This window comes from Candoia aspera, chromosome 3, assembly GCF_035149785.1.
Source record: "Candoia aspera isolate rCanAsp1 chromosome 3, rCanAsp1.hap2, whole genome shotgun sequence".
NCBI classification, from domain to species: Eukaryota; Metazoa; Chordata; class Lepidosauria; order Squamata; family Boidae; genus Candoia; species Candoia aspera.
This window is the reverse complement of record NC_086155.1, coordinates 40246915-40272148: the sequence shown is the minus strand read 5'-3', so window position 1 is coordinate 40272148 and position 25234 is coordinate 40246915. Positions and strand designations below refer to the sequence as shown.

Below are 25234 nucleotides of genomic sequence, written 5' to 3'. Positions count from 1 at the left end.
CAGTAATTAGAACAAAGTCACCAGTAAGCTCCATGATCAAATAGGACTCAAACCTGGGATAAAAGCTAGCTGTAGTCATGCAGCAGAGTTTTTATTGTGTTACTTCCTCCCCACCCAGAATATAAGGGTTCTGATTTGTCTTTAGTGTCTACAAGATTATAAGGATCTCCAAGAAAATCATAATACAGTAAATACAAATGGTTCTTGATATGTATTGCAGTTTTTGGACACAATACTAATAAAAGAACATCTCACTATATAACTGCCATTATGACTGGGGTTAAAGGTTTCTCCATTTCCCTATGTAGAGAATATAACGGTATGCTAAAGAATGAACAAACAGTCCCATTTGGAGAGAGGAATGTCACTTTTATTAATAAACCCTTGGGGAGATGATCCCTAGAGAAAACTACATTCTTACAAAACTATGTTCAAACACAGTAAGAAATGCAAAATGAAACTACAGAATCAGGGAAAGGTCTATTAGAACTTGGAACTTCAGTGTGACATCTAGAGTTTAAGGCTTTGAGGGCAAAATGAAAGATGAATAATTCTTGCTCATCAGGAGGTTGGAGTGATGGTAAGACTACTAGTACACAGCACTCCTTAGACACGTTCTAGTACAGGACAGATAATGGTGGGTGTGCCAGAAGTAATTATTTTTAAAAAGAATAGTTAAAACCAAAGGGATAACTGGCTGTAGTAACTCCATTCATCTACATTCAAGACCCACAGTCTGTCTTTTCTCACAAACTCATGCATCATTTTTAACTTCATTGTCAAGTGCTTATTCATTTGCCTGGTACATAATCCAGAAATTAGTGCACACAAAAAAACAAAGATTTTTTAAAAAAAACAATCAGACAGACAGACAGACATGTAAGTGCATGTAACACACGCTCATACTTGTGATCTAATGTTCTGTTGCTACCTGACCTGGAGATAAAGTGAATACATTTGGCAAACTTGAAGCTTATCAAAATGATCCAAGGTAGCAACCACTACCTTAGGAGACTTCTAGTTCTATTTATCAAATACATTTTGTCATAAAAATTGTGCTTGTGGTGGTAATATTTATCTACTTATGTGTCAACTTGTTCTATAGAAGTCATCTTCTTCACTGTTTCCTCATCCTGGTCTGGGTCTGAACGGTATTTCTTTCACCATTCTTACTTCTTTCTCTCTAGTTTTGGCAACTGAGATGATGAGTCTTGGAGTTCACACCCAGACTGCTGTGTTAAAATCAAACCCTGACTGAGTCTGTTCTACTGTGGTATGGATCTTCTTGGCACAGAGTTTGGGCTTGGCTTTCCTTCCTTCCTTCTTCTGGCACCTGTTGGCTTTGTCTTGAGAGTCTGGTGTGCTCCCATGAACTGGGAAGTAAAACAGCCCCTTCTGTTTGTTAACTGTTTTGGGCTTCTTTAAGATCTCAGTCTCTTTGTCTTTTGTTGGCAGCCAGCAGGGCTTCTCCTTTAGCAATCTGTCTCGATCTGGCCGGACACTCCTTAAAAATTTCTTGAACAGATTAGCTGTGAGGGAAAATTTCCTATAGAATTCTTGGGACTTGCTGCTTGGTAGCGATGCCTCATTCTTTTCTCCCTTTCTGTCTATCTCTGGCAAATCCAGCCAGTTCCCAACTAGATCAGCAAAGATGTTATCACCCAGAACCAAAGGCTGTCTGTTCCTACTTTGAGACATTAATGAGGAAGTCCAGTCTTTGTTCTCATCAGAAAACCAACAGTCCTTACAAATGGACTTATTCTCAGACAAGCTGCTGGTATCCTGAGAAAGCCAACTGCTAGTTGTGTTGTCACTAGATGACTCCAACATTCTTGGTGAATGATGCTCTGTTGTGCTCACAGTTGAAGAAGGTTCACTGTCATCCTCACTACCTATGCTGCTAAGGGATGAAGCTATGTGCCCTTGGCTACTATCCGGCAAAGAAATATGACAACGTGGGCTGGTAGAGTGTGACACAGGAGATGAGCATAAAAAGGCTGAAGATCTGCAATTTTCCAAATAACGTTTTCCCAGCAAGGTCTCACTCTCTTTGCTGGTATCATGCTTTGCCCTTGGCATCTCCTTACTGGTTTGACAATACTGATGCTGGCCAATTTCTGAAACTTGGTTTGGGTTACTTGAAATCTCTAGCTGTTCCAAAGCTGTCTGGACCTGGAGCAGTTTCAGTTCTTGCAGAGCACCCATCATGCAGTTCATCTGTTCATGCAGCCCATCCCCAACCTCCTTCATGGATAACTGTTGTAAAAGAAAAAGACACAGAATAAAAGGCAGAGTTCACAAACATATGTAACTGAAATACGTGTGAAATATACATGCAATATGTGGATATAAGTGAAATCCACTGTTATCCATTTGTGTGTCTTACATTTACCACAATATTTTCCAGTACATTCAGCTTTCTTCCTGATTTTTAAAAGAATGTATAGCTGTAAAGTTCTCACATTTTATGCTTCTAGTTATTATTCTTTTTAGCTGCTTATAACAAGTCACATATTTTGGGAGAATTTGATTTGATTTCATTAAGTGATTGCATCAATTTTAGTCTTCTTAGTCTTTTACCATTCTTTTTATTACACAAGGAAACAAAGTATGATTTTAAATAATTAGCACATACCACGTTCTATCCCTTTATTTTCTCAGAACATGATATACAGTATATTTAATCAAACGTCAATAAACCTTTTAGGAAATTATTCCTATCATCATGTGAAGTTTTATTATTTCTTACCAACAAGAGATTGTTAAACTTTTCTTAATTCTCATAAAACGTAAATGTAATAGCAAATCTATGGACTCTACCACTTCAGAGTTCAAGAATCACCTCCATAATCCCTCACAAAAAACAACTGATGATTCCAAGAACTTTGCGCATAGAAAGCAAGTATATGGGGAAGGCTAGCAGGAATCCGTCTTTCCAATGTGCTAGCTTTACATTTATTTTTTTAACCTAAATAGCATGTTAAACATGCCAGCATTCCCAACTTCTAAATGCTCCACTTTGTTCTTTCTCTTCTGAAGGAACCAGATCTCCTTCCCCATGCAGCTTCACAAAACAAATTGGGCATACTTCCTATCAGCTGTCACTACTCACTCTTTGCTCTCTCATTTCTAGAACTGAAGGGAAAGGTGGAATTGTTTGATGTTTTAGCATTTTCAGCCAGTTTTATAAAGACGCTGAAAAAAACCACTGACAACCTTAATATGTATTTTGGTCAGGCTCACTTCAACCTCTTTCTCTGGAGCGCTGTTGTAATGCAGCTATACATTTAACACCTGTACGCATGGCTTACAATTACACCCCCAGGCATTATCTGCCTTCAGGTTACTAAGCGTGTTCTATGTCTGCAATTTCCACGTCCTTGGGAGCAGAATTTCATTGGCATTGTTCTTCAGGAACCAGTGGCTGTATGACCCTGCAGCTATTTCCAACCATGTCTTCTGTAAGAAGTTTCAAAACTGGATTCAGAAACAGCTGAAGTAGAAGCAAGAATCCAGCCTGCCTGCCAGAATGTATATATAGCTGCTGAGCACAGTCCCTAAATTCAGGTTCCATTTCAAAATTCTCTTTCTGGCCAGTTTACAGCTAAACCCTAAATTCAAATCAATCCACCTTCTGTACAAGCCACAGCCATCTTCTTCTTATAGAACAGCTATTACAGTTACGCACATGCAGAACCTCCTGGGGGGGGCCATCTGTTCTCTAAGCCTCAGAGAAAACTATCACCTTACCTCTTTTCCAGATTTACAGTACTGTATCTTCCTAATCTATCCTGCCTTGTAAATGGAACTCCCCACTCTCTTTATTCGAAGCTTTGCAAAACTGACTTTGGAAACAGCTTGGATGCCCTTATTGGACATTTCCCATCAAATCCCCTTGCAGGCCAAGTGGTGTAATCAAGCAATGATGAGTGACAAAGGGTCCTGCAGTAATGACTGTAGCTGATAGGAAAGTCAGCATATGCTGGATAGCTGGGCTGTGCAGTTCATCAATTCAATTATAACTCCCCCTTTTGGGGGAAAGGAGGGGGCATCCTCCTAAACCAGGTCTCATGTGACAAGGAGCCATTAGGAATTATTAATATTTCAGAGGCCCTCATTCCCTGCTTCTACTGAGAGAGGGAACTGGAAGAAACACAAAACCAAGGATCTTCCCTAGAGGCTGATTCACCACTCTAGCCATTATGGCCTGAACTTCATTCCCAGCTACACATAAAATTTGCCTCCAGATTTTATGCCTGGCATATTCAAATGAATTATCTTAAGCAGCAGAACTACAAATTGGGTTTCTCCTTTTCTAACATCCTCACAACAATCCTGTGAAGTGTTAGGCTAAGAATAATTAGCCCACAGTCATCTAGTACTCTTAATAGATGCCTGGGGATTTGAACCTGGGCCTCCCCAGTCCTACCTGCTATCTACTACACTGGAAAGATTCTTTTACCAGAGGCCTTACAAATGGGAGGGGGGGGAATAGTGTTAGATTATTATGTGAAACTGTATCCTATGAAAGCCCACATTTTGTTTCCATCACTTTTTTCATTTCCAATTCACTGCTCCAAGACAGGAACAATTCTCCTCTTATTGAGAATGGCAGGCCTTTGGATCCAAAGTTCCCTAAAGTGTCCCAAGGTACCCTGTCACACTCCTTTTCAATCCTTCCATCACTGACATGACAGCAGTGGGATATTCAATGGTGGAACTCCTCTTTCAACTATGGAGAGTGAAGTACATACTATGATCCAACAGCACCCACCCAGGGCCACAGGACTTTGCAAATGTGTGCGGTGAACACTTGCTTATTCTTACACATTATAAGTGTTGGCAACTGCACATAAATTAAACGTAAGGCAGTAAATTCAACTATTCTTGCAAGAAAGCTTTAAAAATCTAATAGAAGTCAGAGAAGGCTATAATTTAGCAAAGGATGTAAGACCATGATGAGAAAAATGTCAGTAATAAAAGTGCCCTGTAAAGATTTGGTCTAGTTGGCAAAATATACTGCTGTACTGTATCACAAATCTTCCTAATGGGCATAGGCATCTAGTACAAGCTAGAATAATGTCATTGGCATCATGATACTTATGCAAATGCCAGAAATTATGTAATGATATCACTTGTTCCCATCTGACCCTCTGCAGACGTCCAACCTAATGATTTATTTGGTACCTAACTAATACCATCCTATGTGTATTTTCTTAGAAGTAAATTAATTCAATAGTACTTATTCCCACATAGAAGCAGTCTTGCAGCACAATATTAACTATGCTTTCTCAGAAGAAAGTCCCTCTAATGGATCTTACTTTTCAAAGTAGACTTTCTCAGTCTACACTGTTGCTGGCATGAGCTCTTTATTATCAGGAGCTGATGAGTGTTTAAGCAAAAGCTTTCGGAAAGCACAAGATTGTTCTAGGGTAAGTACAGTATGTTTGGTGTTGTTGCCTTAGTCTAGGGCTACTATATCTGCAAAAATCCAGATGACCACAGAAAACTCAATCTCTTTGTTGCCATCTAGCAGTTACTTTGATTTCTGCAACCTAGATTTTTTTCTTAGTGAAAATTAACACAGGTAAAAATGAAACAATAGTGATATACAGTACACACACATGCACACATACATATTTTGAACTAGACATTTTCATCCTACTTAATCAACATTTCATATGGATTCTCTTTGTATATACTGAATTATTTTATAATCTCAAATTTAGATTGTATTTCAGTATTTAAAAAAACAGAATGCACATGATGCTTCTAGTGGTGCTATTAGCAAAAGTTATATAAAGGCTGTTACATAAGACACACTGCAGCTGGATGTCTAAAGTCACCAGATCTTGGTGTTCTACTTATAGGAGGATTGTGCTGTGAAGTCAGTTAAAACAACAGAGTGGGTTGCAAGCAACCTAAAAATAACAGCCAATTAAAACACATTTTGTTCTTTGTTCTTAGAGGCAGTTTAAAAAGATTAACAATTCCTTATGGATATAGCCTGAAGAGAAATCAGAATATATGGTCCATAATGTGAGACTTCTATAGGGTTAGTGAACTCCAGCATTCAGCTTCAGTTTTGGAAAAGCCTGTGGACAAATTGACATTACTAGGCAGTCCTCCCTGAGATCGCTATTTCTATTTGCTTCTCCCCATGGACCTCATCCCCATCACCTCACAGAGAAGCATTCAGATGCTAATGTGTAGATAGTTGGCCACTGTCATATGTGCCTTGATGATCCACATTAGAGTACTTCAGTATACCAGCCTTTGAAGACTGTGCCTTTATATTATCCCATTATCTGTGGTTTCCAACCTATTGAACCTATTGCTTTTGAGCTGCAAAGTTCTAAAACAGAGTCCATTGAATGGATGAGGCACACAGGTCAACTGGTCAATATTGTTCCCAATTCTGTACTTTACTTTCTAAATTAGAGCAAATGTTGCTAATTTTTTCTGTACCAATAAATGAGCATAGGCAAATATCACGCAAATCTATTTTTGCCTTCTTTGATAACACATTTTGTTTTCTTTCAGTATCTAAAAATGGTTACCTTTTTAATACACCTCCTTCCTGCTTTTCTGTTTTAAAAGTGTTTTATTTTCAGGTAAAGAAATCACACAATTTTTACTTGTTGGCTCTATCTTCTTTTGGCTTAATTGAGTTCCCAGTGTAGGGGCACACAAATATGGAAAGCTGCTTTTGGACAAAAACAAGCCTATAATACGGCCTTTAGGCCAGAAAACAATACATAGAAACATACTCACCTACAATTACTGACAAGACTAAAAAGTGACTGTAAAATGTAATAAACTTACATAACAACAACATTAATATAATAACAATAATACAAATATGAGTGGTAGTCACCAAGATTGGTGCTAATCTTCAGTTATAGTGGGACAAATAGAACAAATACAGGCACAAAATCAAGCAACTTGAAAAGATACATCAGAGATCTGGTCAGATAGAAGCAGTGACAGATAAGCATTGTGTTCTCTACCAGGGTAGTTCTTTAAAATGGGATAGATAAATGTCTTCTAAGATTTCCTGTAAACAGGGGCACAAAGGAGAATGTGGCTTAGGGACTCCACTGAGCTGTTCCCACATGGGCATATACACTGCTGAAGAGGAATGTTTTTATAATGCCCCCATAAGACTGAGGAGCATGTCCAACCTGGCCAAAGTAAAGGCCCCCAAATTTCAGAGTTAGAATGGAGGAGACACAAGACACTGGCACATGCCCATTTGAGACTAATCCACAAACCGTGGGGTTGGATACTAGCTTAGACTGGATTGGATATCAATATCCTAGATACCCTGCCTAAGATGACTCCAGGCATTTTCAAACTCTAATGGGCAGAGGCTCCCCAAAGAGATACCCAAGAACTAGAGTTTGTTATTACCCTCCCCCCCACCCCCCTGTGTGTGTGTGTGTGCGCGTGCACCTTCAAGTCAGTGTTGACTCCTGGTGACTGCCTGGACTAGCCCCTGCAGTTTTCTTGGCAAGGTTCTTCAGAAGTGGTTTGCCATTGCCTCCTTCCTAGGACTAAGAGAGGGTGACTGGCCCAAGGTCACCCAGCTGGCTTTGTGCCTAAGGTGGGACTAGAACTTACAACCTCCCAGTTTCTAGCCTGGTGCCTTACCCACTACACCAGGCTGGCTCTCATTAGCCTTTGTTAGGAAAATTGATTTAAAAAGGTCACTGAGAACCAGTGAAGCCAGACCTAAGCGAATAAAATTAATTTTGACCAGAAAGTAATGAGATAGTACCAGGCTCTGGTTTGCATCTTCTAAACTTGGACTGGAAAGATTCTAGGGTAAAAGTAAAAGTGGAAATCTAGACACCATAAAGAAGATGGGAAATAATCTTAGCAAGAAAGTTTCAAGCTGCAAGAATAAAAAGTGCCCCCCCCCCGAATGGAAGAACTCAAGACAGTTGAGGAGCGATGCTGGGCAACACTGGCCCAATAGGAGAAATGTGTGCCCAAAGATAAAGAAGCCTGGAACTGTATCCCAAGATATTTATAAGCTCACACCTGCTCTACTGGAGCTCTGTTAATTTACCATTTATCCATCCTATAGTTGTGTCCTAAAAAAACTACCATTTTAGGATTTTTTAAATATTATGTTTTGTTGTTGTTTATTCGTTCAGTCGCTTCCGACTCTTCGTGACTTCATGGACCAGCCCACGCCAGAGCTTCCTGTCGGTCGTCAACACCCCCAGCTCCCCCAGGGACGAGTCCGTCACCTCTAGAATATCATCCATCCACCTTGCCCTTGGTCAGCCCCTCTTCCTTTTGCCCTCCACTCTCCCTAGCATCAGCACCTTCTCCAGGGTGTCCTGTCTTCTCATTATGTGGCCAAAGTATTTCAGTTTGGCCTTTAATATCATTCCCTCAAGTGAGCAGTCTGGCTTTATTTCCTGGAGGATGGACGGGTTTGATCTTCTGGTAGTCCAAGGCACTCTCAGAATTTTCCTCCAACACCACAGTTCAAAAGCATCAATCTTCCTTCTCTCAGCCTTCCTTATCGTCCAGCTCTCGCAGCCATATGTTACTACGGGGAAGACCATTGCTTTAACTATGCGGACCTTTGTTGTCAGTGTGATGTCTCTGCTCTTAACTATTTTATCGAGATTGGTCATTGCTCTTCTCCCAAGGATTAAGCGTCCTCTGATTTCCTGGCTGCAGTCGGCATCTGCAGTAATCTTCGCACCTAGAAATACAAAGTCTTTCACTGCTTCTACATTTTCTCACTCTATTTGCCAGTTATCAATCAAGCTGGTTGCCATAATCTTGTTTTTTTTGAGGTTTAGCTGCAAGCCAGCTTTTGCACTTTCTTCTTTCACCTTCATCATAGGGCTCCTCAGTACCTCTTTGCTTTCAGCCATCAAAGTGGTATCATCTGCATATCTGAGATTGTTAATGTTTCTTCCAGCCTTGGATTCCTCAAGCCCAGCATGTTGCATGATGTGTTCTGCATACAAGTTGAATAGGTAGGGTGAGAGTATACAGCCCTGCCGTACTCCTTTCCCAATCTTAAACCAGTCCGTTGTTCCGTGGTCTGTTCTTACTGTTGCTGCTTGGTCATTATACAGATTCTTCAGGAGGCAGACAAGATGACTTGGTATCCCCATACCACTAAGAACTTGCTACAATTTGTTATGGTCCACACAGTCAAAGGCTTTAGAATAGTCAATCAAACAGAAATAGATGTTTTTCTGAAACTCCCTGGCTTTTTCCATTATCCATCAGATATTGGCAATTTGGTCCCTAGTTCCTCTGCCTTTTCTAAACCCAGCTTGTACATCTGGCAATTCTCGCTCCATGAATTGCTGAAGTCTACCTTGCAGGATCTTGAGCATTACCTTACTGGCATGTGAGATGAGTGCCACTGTTCAATAGTTTGAACATTCTTTAGTGTTTCCCTTTTTTGGTATGGGGATATAAGTTGATTTTGTCCAGTCTGATGGCCATTCCTGTGTTTTCCAAAATTGCTGGCATATAGCATGCATTACCTTGACAGCATCATCTTGCAAGATTTTGAACAGTTCAGCTGGGATGCCGTCGTCTCCTGCTGCCTTGTTATTAGCAATGCTTCTTAAGGCCCATTCAACCTCACTCTTCAGGATGTCTGGCTCTAGCTCACTGACCACACCATCAAAGCTATCCCCGATATTGTTATCCTTCCTATACAGGTCTTCTGTATATTCTTGTCACCTTTTCTTGATCTCTTCTTCTTCTGTTAGGTCCTTGCCATCTTTGTTTTTGATCATACCCATTTTGGCCTGGAATTTACCTCCGATGTTTCTAATTTTCTGGAAGAGGTCTCTTGTCCTTCCTATTCTATTGTCTTCTTCCACTTCCGCGCATTGCTTGTTTAAAAATAATTCCTTATCTCTTCTGGCTAACCTCTGGACTTTTGCATTTAATTGGGCATATCTCCCCCTATCACTGTTGCCTTTTGCTGTCCTTCTTTCTTGGGCTACTTCTAGTGTCTCAGCAGATAGCCATTTTGCCTTCTTGGTTTTCTCTTTCTTTGGGATGTATCTTGTTGCCGCTTCCTGAACAATGTTGCAGACTTCTGTCCAGAGTTCTTCCGGGACCCTATCTACTAAGTCCAGTGCCTTAAATCTATTCTTCACCTCCACTGCATATTCCTTAGGAATATCAGTGAGCTCATATCTAGCTGATCGGTGGGTCTTCCCTAATCTCTTTAGTCTGATCCTAAATTGTGCAAGAAGAAGTTCGTGATCGGAACTACAGTCAGCTCCAGGTCTTGTTTTTACCAGCTGTATAGATGTCCGCCACCTTTGGCTGCAAAGGATGTAGTCAGTCCGATTTCGGTGTTGTCCATCTGGTGAAGTCCATGTATAAAGCCGTCTCTTAGGTTGCTGGAAGAGGGTGTTTGTTATGCACATTGAGTTGTCTTGGCAAAATTCTATCAGCCTGTGTCCTGCTTCGTTTTGTTCTCCCAGGCCATGCTTACCTGTAATTCCAGGTGTCATTTGACTGCCCACCTTAGCATTCCAGTCTCCCGTGAAGAAAATAACATCTCTTTTAGGCGTGCTGTCCAGTAGGTGCTGCAGATCCTCATAGAACTGCTCTACTTCAGCTTCTTCAGCATCTGTGGTTGGGGCGTATGTTTGGATCACTGTGATGTTAGATGGCTTGCCCTGAATTCGAATTGAGATCATTCTATCGTTTTTGGATTGTATCCAAGCACTGCTTTAGCCACTTTACTATTAATTATGAAGGCTACTCCATTTCTTCTGTGGTCCTCTTGTCCACAGTAGTAGATCTGGTGGTCATTTGATATGAAGTGGCCCATTCCAGTCCATTTCAGTTCACTGATGCCCAAAATGTCTATTTTTAATCTTGACATCTCACCAATAACCACATCCAATTTGCCCTGGCTCATAGTTCTTACATTCCAGGTTCCAATGGTGTGTTGATCCTTAGAACATCAGATTCGCCGTTCACCACCAGCACCGTCGGCCGCTAGCCATCCTTTCGGCTTTGAGCTAGCTGTGTCATCACGTCTGGGGCTAGTTGAACTCATCCTCTGTTCCTCCCCAGTAGCATTTTGACCATCTTCCGACCTGGGGGTCTCATCTTCCGATGGTATACCGACATATCTCTGGTTGTACTGATCCCTTTAGTTTTCACGGCAAGAATACTGGGGTGGGTTGCCATTACCTTCCCCAGGGATCGCGTTTAGTCTGACCTCTCTGTCATGACCTTCCCGTCTTGGGTGGCCCTTCACGGTTTAGCTCATGGCATCATTGAGGTGCTCAAGCTCCAGCACCACGACAAGGTAACGATCCTTTGCTGAAGAAATATTATGTTATCAAATAATAATTTATTACATGCTGTTCTTTTAGGCAAAAGGAAGCCAATGCCCTCAAAACTTTCTCTCCAAATCCCTAGTAATGCTTTTTTGGTAATATTCATTACTTGTATCAACATTTATACTTCAGCTTCTGATTCACCTTCTGAATGTATGAATGTTGGTAGAGAAATGAATTCAGGTTCTGCTTTTTGAAATATTAAAGATATACAGCTGTACTTGCAAATCTTTAACATGAAAATAGTCTGCCTGAAATTTAAGCCAGAAGCAAAAGAAATACATTTATATATATTACATTTGAAGAAATCATGCCGTATGCAAAACCGTAAGTGGCACTTTTGTTCAAACACAGCAATTCATTGTGTATTCTCACAATTAAGAAATGGAAATAGATGCAAGGAAACAAAAGGAGAAAAAGTTTAAGAATACCTCTATAGAAGAAGCCTATGGTAGAGAGCAGTGTCATGCAGAGAAAAAAAAAATCCTGATCCCCCCCCCCACTGGTTCTTATTCAGTTTGAAAGAAAAATTTCTTTCAAGGAAAATTGCTTTCAAAATTTATTTCAAAGGAAAATAGCATTTCAGTGACATTCTCACATAGGTGTACTAGCTGTGCAAAACAGAACATGCATTTAAACATGCTGGTACTGTCTTGAGCCTTTAGAATCTGGCAAGACAATATTGTTTAAAAAAAGACATGTAGAATATTAATGTTTCATTAAAAATGATAAAAAAATTTTCAGGCACACCCAATTATAGCCACAATATAACAGAGTTTAATGTCCTGGATGAGAGATGGACTATCCATTATTTTCCTGTCTTATTAAAACATTTCAGGATACGGAGACACAGTTAAAAGAGGATTAATCTAAACACACTCCATTTCTGATTTTTCCATCTCTCCCTCTCTCTCTCTCAGAGTCTGCAGGGCTTCCCTGGAATTCAGTGCCACCCAATCCCCTTGGGCCGCACTTGTTTTCATTTCTAGTTTGTCACCACATCTGTTGTGCTAGAAAGTGTGTTCATATTTTGGTACAGACCAGCGTGATAACATAGCCCAGCTGAATGAGAGGCCAGAAAAGCAGCTTCTCGTAATTGGAAGGAAGACAGATGTCCTTCCCCTGAATGAAAGAGGTGTCGTGAGAGGAAATTGTTGTTCAGAGAAATCCTGAGAACAGGAAAGAAAGGATTGCCACAGCAGCTCTTAACAACAAGGGGGAGGAAACCGAACCTTCTGTGAACAATATTTGGGTTATTGGAAGAGGATGCTATAATCAGCACAAAAGGAATGTATAGAAATTACATCAATACCACTGGGATTTATTCTTTGATAAGGGGGAGAGGGTTGGATGTTAAAGCAATGAATCCAGGTGTTTGTATTCAAGACATTTTTCCAAGGTAGAAATGCACATATTGCAAAGTTTTAAAAGATGCCTGATATTAAAATGAAACTTTTTAATATAATAGAAGAATAAAATCAGAAGACTGAACATCTTAGACAGCTATAGATGTGGCCGAATGTACACACAGAAGGCCCTTTTACTACAAGGAAGTTCCACTGGCCCATTTTAGCTAACCCTCTTCAAAATGGTAGGTGAGCTGGTATGTCCCACATCCTAGGTGGCTTTACTCTTGCAGATAACACTGACAATGAAAAACCTGAGTCAGCATATGTCAGACACCTTAAGCTAAGATGGTTACTTCTTATTGTTAGTTGCCATCGAGTCATTTACGACTCATGGCGACCCTATGTATAACAGAATGAAATGCTGTTCAGTCTTGCGCCATATGCCTGACTGTTCCAATGTTTGCATCCATTGTTGTGGTAATTGTATCAATCCATCACATTGAAGGTCTTCCTCTTTTCCACTGGCCCTCGACTTTACCAAACATGATGTCCTTTTCAAGTGATTGGTCTTTCCTGACGATGTGCCCAAAGTCTGAGAGTCTAAGACTAGTTATCTTCACCTCTAGAGAACATTCTAGTTGCATTTCTTCTAAAACTGATTTGTTTGTTCTTCTGGCAGTCCATGGTATTTTCAATAATCTTCGCCAACACCACAATTCAAATGCATCAATTCTTTTATCTTCCTTTTTTAATGTCCAACTTTCACAGGCATATGTGGCAATTGAGAAGACCATGGCATGAATCAGACGCACCTTTGTTTTTAAACTGACATCTTTACTTCTGAAAACTTTAGATAGGTCTTTGATGGCAGATTTTCCCAGTGCGATACATCGTTTGATTTCTTGATTACTACTTCCCTTAGAGTTGATCGTTGATCTGAGTAGAATGAAACCGTTGACGACTTCATTTTCTTCTCCATTTATTGTGACATTGTTTATTGGTCCATTTGTGAGAATCTTCATCTTCTTCACATTCAGGTGTAGTCCGTATTGCTGACTACAATCTTTGATCTTCATCAGCAAGTACTTCAAGTCTTCTTCATTTCCAGCAAGCAAAGTTGTATCATCTGCATATTGCAGGTTGTTAATCAGTCTTCCACCAATTCTGATACCCCGTTCTTCTTCGTACATTCCTGCTTCTCGAATTATTTGTTCAGTGTACATATTGAATAAGTAGGGTGAAAGTATACAACCTTGCCGCACACCTTTTCCAATTTTGAACCACTCAGTGTCACCGTTTTCCGTTCTAATGACTGCCTCTTGATCCGTGTACAGGTTCTGCATGAGTACAATTAAGTGCTCTGGAATTCCCATTCTTTGTAATATTAGCCATAACTTGTTATGGTCCACACAGTCAAATGCCTTTGCGTAATCAATGAAACAGAGGTAAACATCTTTCTGGTATTCTTTACATTCAGCCAAGATCCATCTGACATCAGCAAAGATATCTCTCGTACTGCATCCTCTTCTAAATCCAACCTGGACTTCTGGTAGTTCTCTATTGATATAAGGCTGCACACATTGTTGAATTATTTTCAGCAAAATTTTGCTAGCATGTGAAATCAACGAAATCGTTCGATAATTTCCAGATTCTGTTTGATCTCCCTTCTTTGGAATGGGCATGAATACAGATCTCTTCCAGTCAGTTGGCCAGGTCATTGTCTTCCAAACTTCTTGACATAGAAGAGTAAGTGCTTCCACTGCTGTATCTGATTGTTGAAATATCTCAATTGGTAATCCATCAATTCTTGGAGCCTTGTTTTTCGCCAATGCCTTCAGTGCAGCTTGAACTTCGTCCTTCAGTACCGATGGTTCTTGATCATATACTACCTCCTGAAATAGCAGAGCACCGACTAATTCTTTTGTATACAGTGATTCTGTATATTCCTTCCACCTTCTCTTAATACTACCCATGTCATTTAATGTATTGCCCATAGAATCTTTAAGGATAGCAACTCAGGGCTTGAATTTTCTCTTCAGCTCTTCCAGCTTGAGAAATGCTGATCATGTTCTTCCTCTTTGATTTTCTAGCTCTAGGTCTTTGCATATTTCATCATAATATTTTTCCTTATCTTTTTGAGGTGCCCTTTGAAATTTTCTGATTAATTCTCTTACTTCATTCTTTCTTCCATTAGCTTTAGCTACTCAGTGTTTAAGAGCAAGTTCCAGAGTCTCATTGGACATCCATTTGGATCTTTTCCTTCTTTCCTGGCTTTTAAATGATCTTTCACCTTCTTCGCATATTATGTTCTTAATGTCTTCCCACAACTCTTCTGGTCTTCGGTCATCAGCGTTCAGTGCATCAAATCTATTTCTGAAGTGATCTCTAAATTCAGGTGGGATGTTTTCCAGATCATACTTTGGTATTCTTGGACTTACTTTATGTCAGACACTTTAAGCTGAGATGGTCACTTCTTACCACCCTTTAATGGCAGCTTTGCTTTTCCTTTCCCTTTGCAACAAAGAGGGGATTAAATTACAATATCAGATTTGATCCCATAACTGAAAACCAGGCTCTTGGACAGGCCATGAAAAGACTTCTGATCAAATGGGGATTGCAAACTACCAGAACCATGTCACCTCCCTCCACCAATACTATATTTTTGTACCCCTGTCCTAATGAGAAAATGAATATAAGTTGGAACTCCTAATATTTTCCTAGGTGCACAAGAATGATCTAGCATAAACTTTGGAGTTCTTCAGTGGAAAGGGAATAGGTAAGTCAACCCTTTTCATTCTAGCTGTAGTTGATCCAAGTAACTCCAAATGTGCAGAAGATCTGCAAACCAGATCGCTTGGCAGCTCTGCAGAAAATAAAATTCTTCCTAAAGGAATATTTTCTCCTTGGATAAATAGGAGAGGAAATACACATTAGCAAATCTGCTCTCTTTTCCAAGCCTTTCCAGATGCTATTTTTTTGTGTGATGGAAGAAATGTTAATAAATTATCTGCAGTTTTTATATGTTATGATTAGCTGTTGTACCACATGCATATTACTAATTACAAAACAAAAATGAACAATGGACCCATGCTAAGCTCCCAAGGATGGAAAAGTAGATGCAGCAGAACTTTCTTTCTGATTATGGGGGGAAAAAAAGTTGGGGGGGGGGTTGTGTGTGTGTGTCACTGTAGGCCTTCCCAGAAACATTATTTATTTATTTTGGGTGCCTTCAAGTCAATGTTGACTCCTGGTGACTTGCTGGACTAGCCCCTGCAGTTGTCTTGGCAAGGTTTTTCAGTAGTGGCTTGCCATTGCCTCCTTCCTAGGGCTGAGAGAGAGTGACTGGCCCAAGGTCACCCAGCTAGCTTTGTGCCTAACATGGGACTAGAAGTCATGTTCTCCCGGTTTCTAGCCTGGTGCCTTAAGCACTAGACCAACCTGGCTCTCTCTCCCAGAAACATACTGGACAGTTTTGCTGTTGTAATTGATGGGTTGTGGGACTGAAAATATTACATATAGGGGAAGGCCTTGGATTTTCTGGATCCAAAAGTCTGCTTGTTGCCCCAACATGTCCCTAAAAAGGCCTGCCTCTTCTCTCTCTCTCTCTCATTACCTATTAGTTCCAACAGGAAATGCTTCCTTTTAAACAGCTGGAAGGAATAGGAGTCGGAAAAATTATGAAAAGGTAATTTTTTTAGTTCAAGTTTGTTCCTTTTTTAAAGGTGTTTTAGCTAAATAAATAACTTAGGTATTTTATTTATTGATCAATTATTGCCTGGATTATTGCCTAATTTTTTGTTTTAGTTATCTCATATTTGCCACAGAAAGCATAATCCAATTAGAAATAATTCATGCTGCATGAAAGAGGGAGGAATACTTTAAGATGGAACCTACATTCTCAAGTACTTAATACTTTTGTCTGCTGTTTGACTTGTTAAAGTCTGAGTGAATGGGTTAATTAACAAAACATTACAACTTGTTATATTTCTATAACTGAGCTTCCACCTTTTAGAAGTTTGGGTAAAACTACCAAACTCCTACTTGACACTACTGAAATGTACATATCTTAGGATTTTCTTACTTTTTTTTTAACAGAAAAAAAGAAAATATATTATTACTGTATTTTCCTTATTCCTAAATTCTGTCTTCATCATTGCTTCGGAAGACGTGACTGCTGGGAGTGCTAATCGTTGGCACAGAGGAAGCCACAGATTCTTAAAAATCTTCTTCAAGAATATTCTAAGGCTAAACTAACCTGTTTTCTGATGCAACCAAGTCACTTCAGTGTCTACAGTTCCCCAAATCTGGACTGGTCAGGGAGTCATGTTGCATGATTTGCAGAGTGTTTTTTAAAAAAAGGCACAAGAAAGCTATCTCTTGCATGCATTGCTTCTGAGTAAGTAAGAACCAGTTCAAACTGTTTTGGACTAAGTATGCTTTGGATAATTCTGTCGGTTTGTACAGACCAAAGGAATTTATCCAAATGGTACTGATCTGATTTCCCTGTAAGGTAATCTACCAAAACATTTACCTTTTAGTCATGTGTAAAAGGTATTCTAAAGTTGGCACCACACGGATAAGCTACAAACCACATTTCCATGTCGCAAGGAAGAATGGCAAAGGCAGAGTAATTGAGTCAATGCTCTTTTTTCTGGCCTTATCCAGACCTTATCTAACTAAATATGCATGCAAAATTTCTACCTTTTACTTTTCTACTACTTCTAGTACAAGGGTTCTTAGAACATGCTGCTAAACTACTTATCTATAATTTAGTTTCAATTTTAGTTCTCTATGTGTACCCCCTTTCCCCCAGCAATACTGAATTTCTGTTAGGAAATTGGGGATAACTTTATTTAGAGTGGAACTGGGAGATTTGTATCCTTGTCCAATATCTCACTTTGCTTGCTTATTATCCCTACAGCCATCCTCAGTTTGCTGAATATCCACCTTTAAATGTGCAACTTCTTCATGCCCTTTTCATGCTGGCTTTAGCGTAACGATCAAACTGGCTGTTTGAACTAAGCATGAACACCATATCTTGTAGAATCACCTGGAAATGGTATCTCATTTATAGAAGCTATAATGCAACGTGTCCATGCACTGTGGACAATCCTCCGGTCATGAGCTGCTATTGATGTCTTTTCAGAGAAAAAGACTGATGATACAAAAAAATCACAATCGGAGGCATCTGGTACAAATTGTAAAGATACAAAAATGGCGAAACATCTACTAAAGTATCATGACGCAAACCACAGCCTTTCATACTTGTGACCTGACACTGAATACAAGTATGCAAGTTATGTGATTTGAACTGCAAGATTGCAACATATATTTCATTATATCTGCTCCCTTGCACTCCCACCTCCCCTCCAATGCTTATGGTCACAGTTGCATCTCATACAAAGGTGAAGCCATTTGTGTGTCTGTGTTTGCTTATGAGTTTTAACAATGATAGAGCTTATGCTATAGTTTCCCACCTCAAAATGGCAAGAATACCAAAAAATGGTACCATTTTTTGTCACCGATGGCCAGAATGTTGCCTGCTTCTGTTCTACAAAGCAAGTATTTCGCATGAGGAAAGCTGCTTCTACAAAATCTCAACTAGTTAACTATTGCTTACTGTGAAAAGCTATAGTTCCTTGAAGATGTTCTCCTCCATTAATTCTTTCACCATTACTCATATCCCCATGGTTGCTAAGACTTGGATCCTACCCTGACCTCCATGAGTGCAAATGAAGGTCTGAGAACAGATGTGGGGATAGCAGTGGTATAGTTGGGCCATCCATGTTTTGGGAGGCAAGCTATTCCAGAAGAGGGAGCTGCTACACAGAACGCCTGTTGGGCTCCTTTCCACCATGCTTCCTGATAAGGAGGGACCCTTAACATGTTTCCTAGTTGTTTGGTAGGATGGGCAGAAACTATTGGAGAAATGCAGTCTTTAAGGTACCCAGGCCCCATATAAGGCTTTAAGTATAGTGACCCGCTCCTTGAATTGCTTACCCAAAAACTTACTGGCAATCAGTGCAGATTGTGTAGCAGAGATGTAATATGGCAGTATCTCAAGTGACTACTGAACACTGCATTCTGGATCAGCTAAAGTTTCCAGTTGGCCTTCAAGGGCAGCCCCATGTAGACCAAATTACAGTAATATAATTAAGAAGGACATGAGTGACCATCTTCAGTGCAACCTGTTCCAGGTAAAGCCATCACTGGCACACCAGCCAGAACTGTGCAAAAGCCCTCTTGGCCATGCAGTTTGCGAGCTTGCTCGTTCCTCTTTCTGCACAAGCCTTTCAAGAGCCAAAGATGGTAGAGCCTCTGAATCAATAGCCCTTCTGCTTTGTTTGGGTTGATTTTGAGCCTGTTTTCCCCATCTAAACCCTGACAGCCTCCAGACACCATACTTCTACTTTATCTCTCAATGGGCCTAAGGTGAAGATACTTCATCCTGGTTTTGTGGAGATAACGAACAGAGAAGGGGAAAAGACTGAATCCTAAGGCACTCTATAATAAAGCGGATAGGGATCCAACCTCTCTCCCACACAATCACACTGGGCCTGCCTGCTCAGGAAGGAGTGGAACCATCATAATACTACGCCTCCAACACCCAAACCTTGCAGGTGGGTCCAAAACTGTATTGTGATCAATAGTAACAAAAGCAGCTGAAAGATCTAGGAGAACAAGGATGGTCACACCACTTTCACGCAAACCCTGTCAAAGGTAATCCATGAGATCAACCAGTGCAATTTCTTCCCATGCCCAGGTCTGACCCCAGATTGCCAAGGGTCCAGATAATCAGTAGCCTCCAGAGCCCTCCGCAACTTCAGCCTTGCCACTTTCTCAATAACCAGAAAGGGAAGGTTAGAGATAGGTTGACAGCTTTCCAGTTTTGTTGGATCCTGCCCTGGATTCTTAAGAGGTGGGCAAATCAGTGACTCTTCAAGGATCTCTGGCATTTCCCCTTCTCTTAAAGAGGGACTGACTACAGCCTGGATTAAAGTCCCAGTCCCCTCCCTGACTGCTTTAATTAGCCATGTTGGCTGGGTCTAATCCACAGCTAAAATTGTAGAGGACTCTGTCCACTTGGGATCTGCAGGCTCAAAGCCTCCCAGTAACTCTGTAGGTTGTCACCTTTGTCATGTCAATAGATTCTGTCCATCCAGCTTCTACCTTAGACCAAATGCAACTGATTTTACCCACAAAAAGTTCACCCAGATGATCATACCATACACTGACTGAGTCTTCTGGCCCATCTTTCCCCAAAAGAGTCTGGGATACTTTAAGCAGCATAGCTGGTTGACATTCCACAGATGTAGTTAAGATTAGCTGTTAGGTTTGCTGCCTTTATCATCACAAAGTAGGCTCTGGCTTCTTACTTGTGCTTGGCTGCATTCACTTCTTGTTTTCCACCAGTGTCACTGCAGGTATCTCTTCACCGGCTTCATTTCACAGAGCTCCTCAGTAAACCAAGGAGTGTTTTGAAGTGAATACCATATCTAAACTACGGCCAGCCATGTGAACTGGGCAGTGAATTGTAACAAGCCCATGGTTATCATGGAGGACATGAACTCCCAAGCCACCTCCAATCCCAAGGAGAGAAAGTTAAGATCTCTGAATATTAAGAGTCTGAGTGGCCCCACAACCACCCCTGCAATTAGGTCAAGCAGTTTGGTGAGCGATGTTGCCAGATAACTGGGAGGATGGTACAAAAAGCAACCCCCCCCCGATTCATATAACACCATTCACCTTTCTCTATAAACCAGTATTCCCCCATTGATTGTGTGCCATCAAGTCGTTTTCAAGTAAGTTATCAAGTATTCTCCAATGCTGCCCTCTAATTGGGCTCCAGCTCCCAAAATTCCCAGCCAGCATGCTCACTAGGAATCATGGGGATTGAAATGTAATGCCTCTGGAAGGCATTAAGTTGGGGAAGGCTTTTCACAGAGATGTTCATCATCCATTTCTGGGAATTCAATGCCTGGGAGGGTGTGGGGAGGAATCTTGCTATTAAGTTACATAAATTGCTGAGGGCTATATTCACAGACCTGCCAGTACATTAATTTGTTCATTTTGAGAAATATTGTGATTATAGCAGCTTTCTTTGGGAGGGGGGCACCTGAGCTCCCTTTGATTCTAATTGACTAAAGTCAGCACAACGGTTCCTTCAGGAAGCACACTGGGATTATAGTATAACCCCCTCTTCATACCTTTAAAAACAAAGAATGAACTTCACCCACAAATCTTGATTCTGCCCACATGCATAACATAACCCCATGCCTTTTGCCCTCCAGAACATTGAGCATAAGGGTGGGAGGGACACAATTCTCTGGTAGGATATGTAAAAGGCAGGCAAAAGGCTCTAATTTGATCTACGCTTAAAAGGAGCCACAAATAACCCATGAACTACATGCATCCCCTAACTCACCTTTTGCAACCTTCAGTTCCTTCAATCAACCCAGAGTAAAGGTCCCCAAATTCCCAGGTCTTTTGGAAGGGTTTAGAAAGGCTTAACAGACAAAAGGGATGCTTAAGGGATGTTTTCCCTATTTGGGTGTTTTAAAGGGCAAAGCTTTCACCTCTTTATCTTTCTAAAAGACCTGAAAGATTGGCCCCACAATTCAGCATGCCCCCTGCAACCCTCAGAGACTCCTAATGAAAGCAGTAATAGTAGTTGTCGTAATAGTAGTAGCAGTAGCAGCAGCCACCATTCCTGGTTAAAAGGCTCAGAAAACAAGTGATGGGAAAGACTTCCACCTGGCACCTTCAAATAATGTTGCTTGTCAGAGAAGATAATATTGACTGAGCATAAGGAATCATTCTACAGTCTTCAGGCTATCACAAATGCCACTTGGGCATTCTCAAGGAAAACCGAATCAAAAGGCACATGTCACTACAAGCCAGTTCCTTAAGGGTGACGGAACCACTCCTCCACATACTCCAATTTCCAACCACACCTCTATGAGTTTAATTTTGTTAGCCTTAGCAACAGGGATGGGCTTGAGGGCTGTACTTGGCCTTGTTGGTGTGCCAGGGACTACACTCCAAAGTAGAAGTCAAAAATGTAACTGATATGATTACTCCATATATATTAAAACAACAACAACAACAGTTCAACGGCAACTTTGAAGGGCCTCCAGGGGCACATCCAAGACTTCAGAGGAAAATAGGTTGTGTGCTTCTGTTTTACAGCATAGCACAGGATTTCTCAAGCCAATAATCTTCTTGTGTATGGTGAAGAAATCTTACAGGTGAAGATTTCTGTTTGCTCTGAAAATAGGTGGGGAATTTGGGTAGACTGTGCCTTAGGCACTTGTTTTAATCAGTTGAGGGGCATTCTCAGGTATCTTGAAGAGACTACCCAGCCCACAAGATTAGAACAACTGTCTACATGGGGAAAAAATCTTTACAGACCTGTAGACGTAGCTTGTAAAACATTTCAATTGTTTTGCTTCATACCTTTAAAGGTTAGGGGGGGAAAAGCAAGGAAGCATTTAATATAGTAGCGAGCACTTCTTGCTATAGGCGCATTTATAGTGCATGTCTGTATTTCATGAAGTTCCATGAACAGCGAAGGACAATTTCTATTCTCTGAGTTCTCCCTCCTCTCTCATTCTGTGGTTTCCACTTTGACTGTGGAACTGGTTACATTTCCGCTCCAAATTCTGCCAACTGAGGCTGGGATGGTAACAGGTGGTCAGCAAGATAATGCATGGGACATTCTAGAGTTGCGTTTACACACTATCGCCAGAGTGGTGAATTTAACAAATTAATCTTCTTGGAACAATGTTGTTCAGATAATGTCTCCTCAGAAAGTGAATATTGGGGAGTGCTTCATGATGTAACAGTGTAAAGTTGCTCAGAATGAAAAAAGGTGGCAAGATGGCAAAGTAAGACAATTTTTTCACCTGTCATAGGAAATGTATTCAAACGCAAGAATTGCCCTGAAGTTACCAGCCAACTATTAGTCTAATAACACCCGTGTTCTGGCATATGATGAGTTGTTAGCTTCACACCATTCCTTTTAAACAGAGAATTTAAAACCAGCATTTTGAAAGGATTACAGGGAAAAGAAACACACCAAGAAACATTCAGGTTAGGCAAGAGATACTGAAGGGACAAGGAATTAATATCAAGGGATGCTGGTTAGCAAAGTTGGAACCACCACACTCTTGTAAGCCACGTACAAGTGCTAAAGAGAATAGAGCCCCTTGCACATGTCATATGTAGGAAGCAGCTTTCATAAACAGAACGGCCAATCTACTATCACCACTACAGACACTAGCTGTCTCCAGGGCCACAACTAGGGGGGGCAAGTGGGGCATGTGCCCCGGGCGCCGCACTGGGAGGGGTGCTAAAATGGGTGTGGAATCCTTGTTTGACCCAGGTGACACAGACCCTAGCTGTGGGCCTGGCTGTCTCCCCCAGCCCTGTATCTGTATGTTGATCACAGATGTCTGAGCAAGAAAGAATGGTTTTATACCTATGGCTTTCTGGAAAGCCATGCAGGGTGAAAACCAGTGTTCACAAAGCTCTATGGCTGTATCTCTGTCTATCCTGCAGGGGATTTTGATGTGGCAATAAGGGTACATCCCCTTAAAGCAAGTGATCAGCCATTTCTACATATAAACATTTCCGGGCTATTAACAGAGTATGCCTCTGCCTAGGATCTCAGCTTTATTTTCTTCTTAAATCCTGAGTTTAAAAAGAATATGCTATGCCTTACCCATCACATGAGTTGCAACCTGACTCTTTATAACTATATCCCTTCCTTCACACCAGCATCTAATCACTAGTCAGGGGAGACCAAATCTCTGTCTCTTTATTACACAGCTACTGATCACTCCATGTTTCTGAACTTCAGCTCCAACTGTTGGGAAGGACAGTATTGATACCCAAATTGCAGTTTATTAATAATCTCAGACTGCAGTTCTGATCCTTCAATCACAGTATTAAATATTGTTCAGCATTATTTTATTATTAATTATATAAGCCACCTTAAAAGTACCTGTAGCCTGAAAAGTGGGATATAAACAATTACACTTAATTATAACAAACCCCAAATATGAGTTTGCTATTGTAGCTACCTATAACTATGCTCTTAACATTGTTCTAGTGGATTCAGGATGTGTGAATTCTCATTCTGTCCATCACTGAAAGGGTTGTGCCTTTAATGAAACAAAACAACAACAAAAAAGCATGTACAAAATCCATAGGATATACATAGCATGCTTCAAAGCTTTTCTCATATGAGCAACCTTGGTCTCTGAAAAAAAAAAATTGTAGGTTCCTTGTGATCAAAAGATAGTATCTTTTCCAAACCTGCTGGTTTATAACAAGTTGCAAGCGAAATGTCGGAAACCACAATGGGTGTTTCTGTATCCAAACCTACAGATTTTTTTCACAGAATTCCATGGGCACCCAGAGGAGACAAAGGTGGCAAATTAGGTCATGCGTGTGATGATATAAGTTTATTTTATTTATTTATTTATAAATTTATAAATTTATTCACTGCCCATCTCCCCCTCGTGGGGGACTCTGGGCAGTTTACAGTAAAATGCAGTTAAAACTTAAAACCATTTCAGTATAACAATACAATAAATTAAGAATATAGTAAAATCTAAGTGGCAAGAGATTTTAATCAGTCCATGAGTGTAGGACGCCCCTCAAAATCACTTAGGGCGCTAGCCATCCCCAGGTATGACTGTTCCCCCTCCCATTCCAAGCCTGCTGACAGAACCAGGTCTTTAGTCATTTTCAGAAGTCCAGGAGCGAAGGGGCCTGTCTCACCTCTGGGGGAAGGATGTTCCAAAGGGCAGGAGCTACAGCAGAGAAGGCATGCCTCCGAGACCCCGCTAGATGAAATTCTTTTATAGATGGGGTCCGTAACATGCCCTCCCTCCATGACCGGATGGGGTGGGTCAATGTAATAGGGATGAGATGGTCCCTCAGATATCCTGGTCCCATGCCATGTAGGGCTTTAAAGGTAATAACCAACACCTTGAATTGGACCCGGAAGCAAACTGGGACCCAGTGCAGCTCACGCAACAAAGGTGTTACGTGTGCAAATCTTGGAGCGCCCAAGATTATCCGTGCGGCTGCATTCTATAAGTTGTGATACATATAACAGGTATAATGCTATATTCAGATCCTTGCCACATATTATGTACCAAATTCATATACTGAAGCACAATCTAGAGTGTGTACATTCTTTGCAAGCACTTTCCACTAACTTAATGGACTGTGTACATTTTAATGTGCATTTTTCTTTAATAAACATGTTGTATTTTTAACATTGTTATAATTTAGAAATTAGGAAAAGACATAATTTAGGGTATCTCCTGTACTTCCTCACTCTGTGTAGATAAATATAAGACTGGCAAATATTCATAAAATTTCAGTTAGAACTAATTTTTCACCCACATAAAGCTTCTATTACCATGTAATAGGGTATCTGCCTGTTTCTCCAGGTCAGAGAGGGTAAGCATGCTCCAGGTCCCTTCCCTTAAATGTTGTCATCTGGTGGGATCT

The 25234-nt window shown here is 40.7% G+C and overlaps 1 protein-coding gene across 2 annotated transcripts in view; it reads right to left on the bottom strand.

Moving 5' to 3' along the window:
- Positions 1 to 348: 348 nt before the first annotated feature.
- INKA2 (inka box actin regulator 2) overlaps positions 349 to 25234 on the bottom strand; it is a 36404-nt gene continuing 11518 nt past the window's right edge. For both annotated transcript variants that reach the window (XM_063297433.1, XM_063297432.1), the window contains one exon: positions 349 to 2256. In XM_063297433.1, the coding sequence (XP_063153503.1) occupies positions 1219 to 2250 (1032 nt within the window). In that variant the 5' untranslated portion in view covers positions 2251 to 2256 and the 3' untranslated portion in view covers positions 349 to 1218. The remainder of the gene's footprint in view (positions 2257 to 25234) is intronic.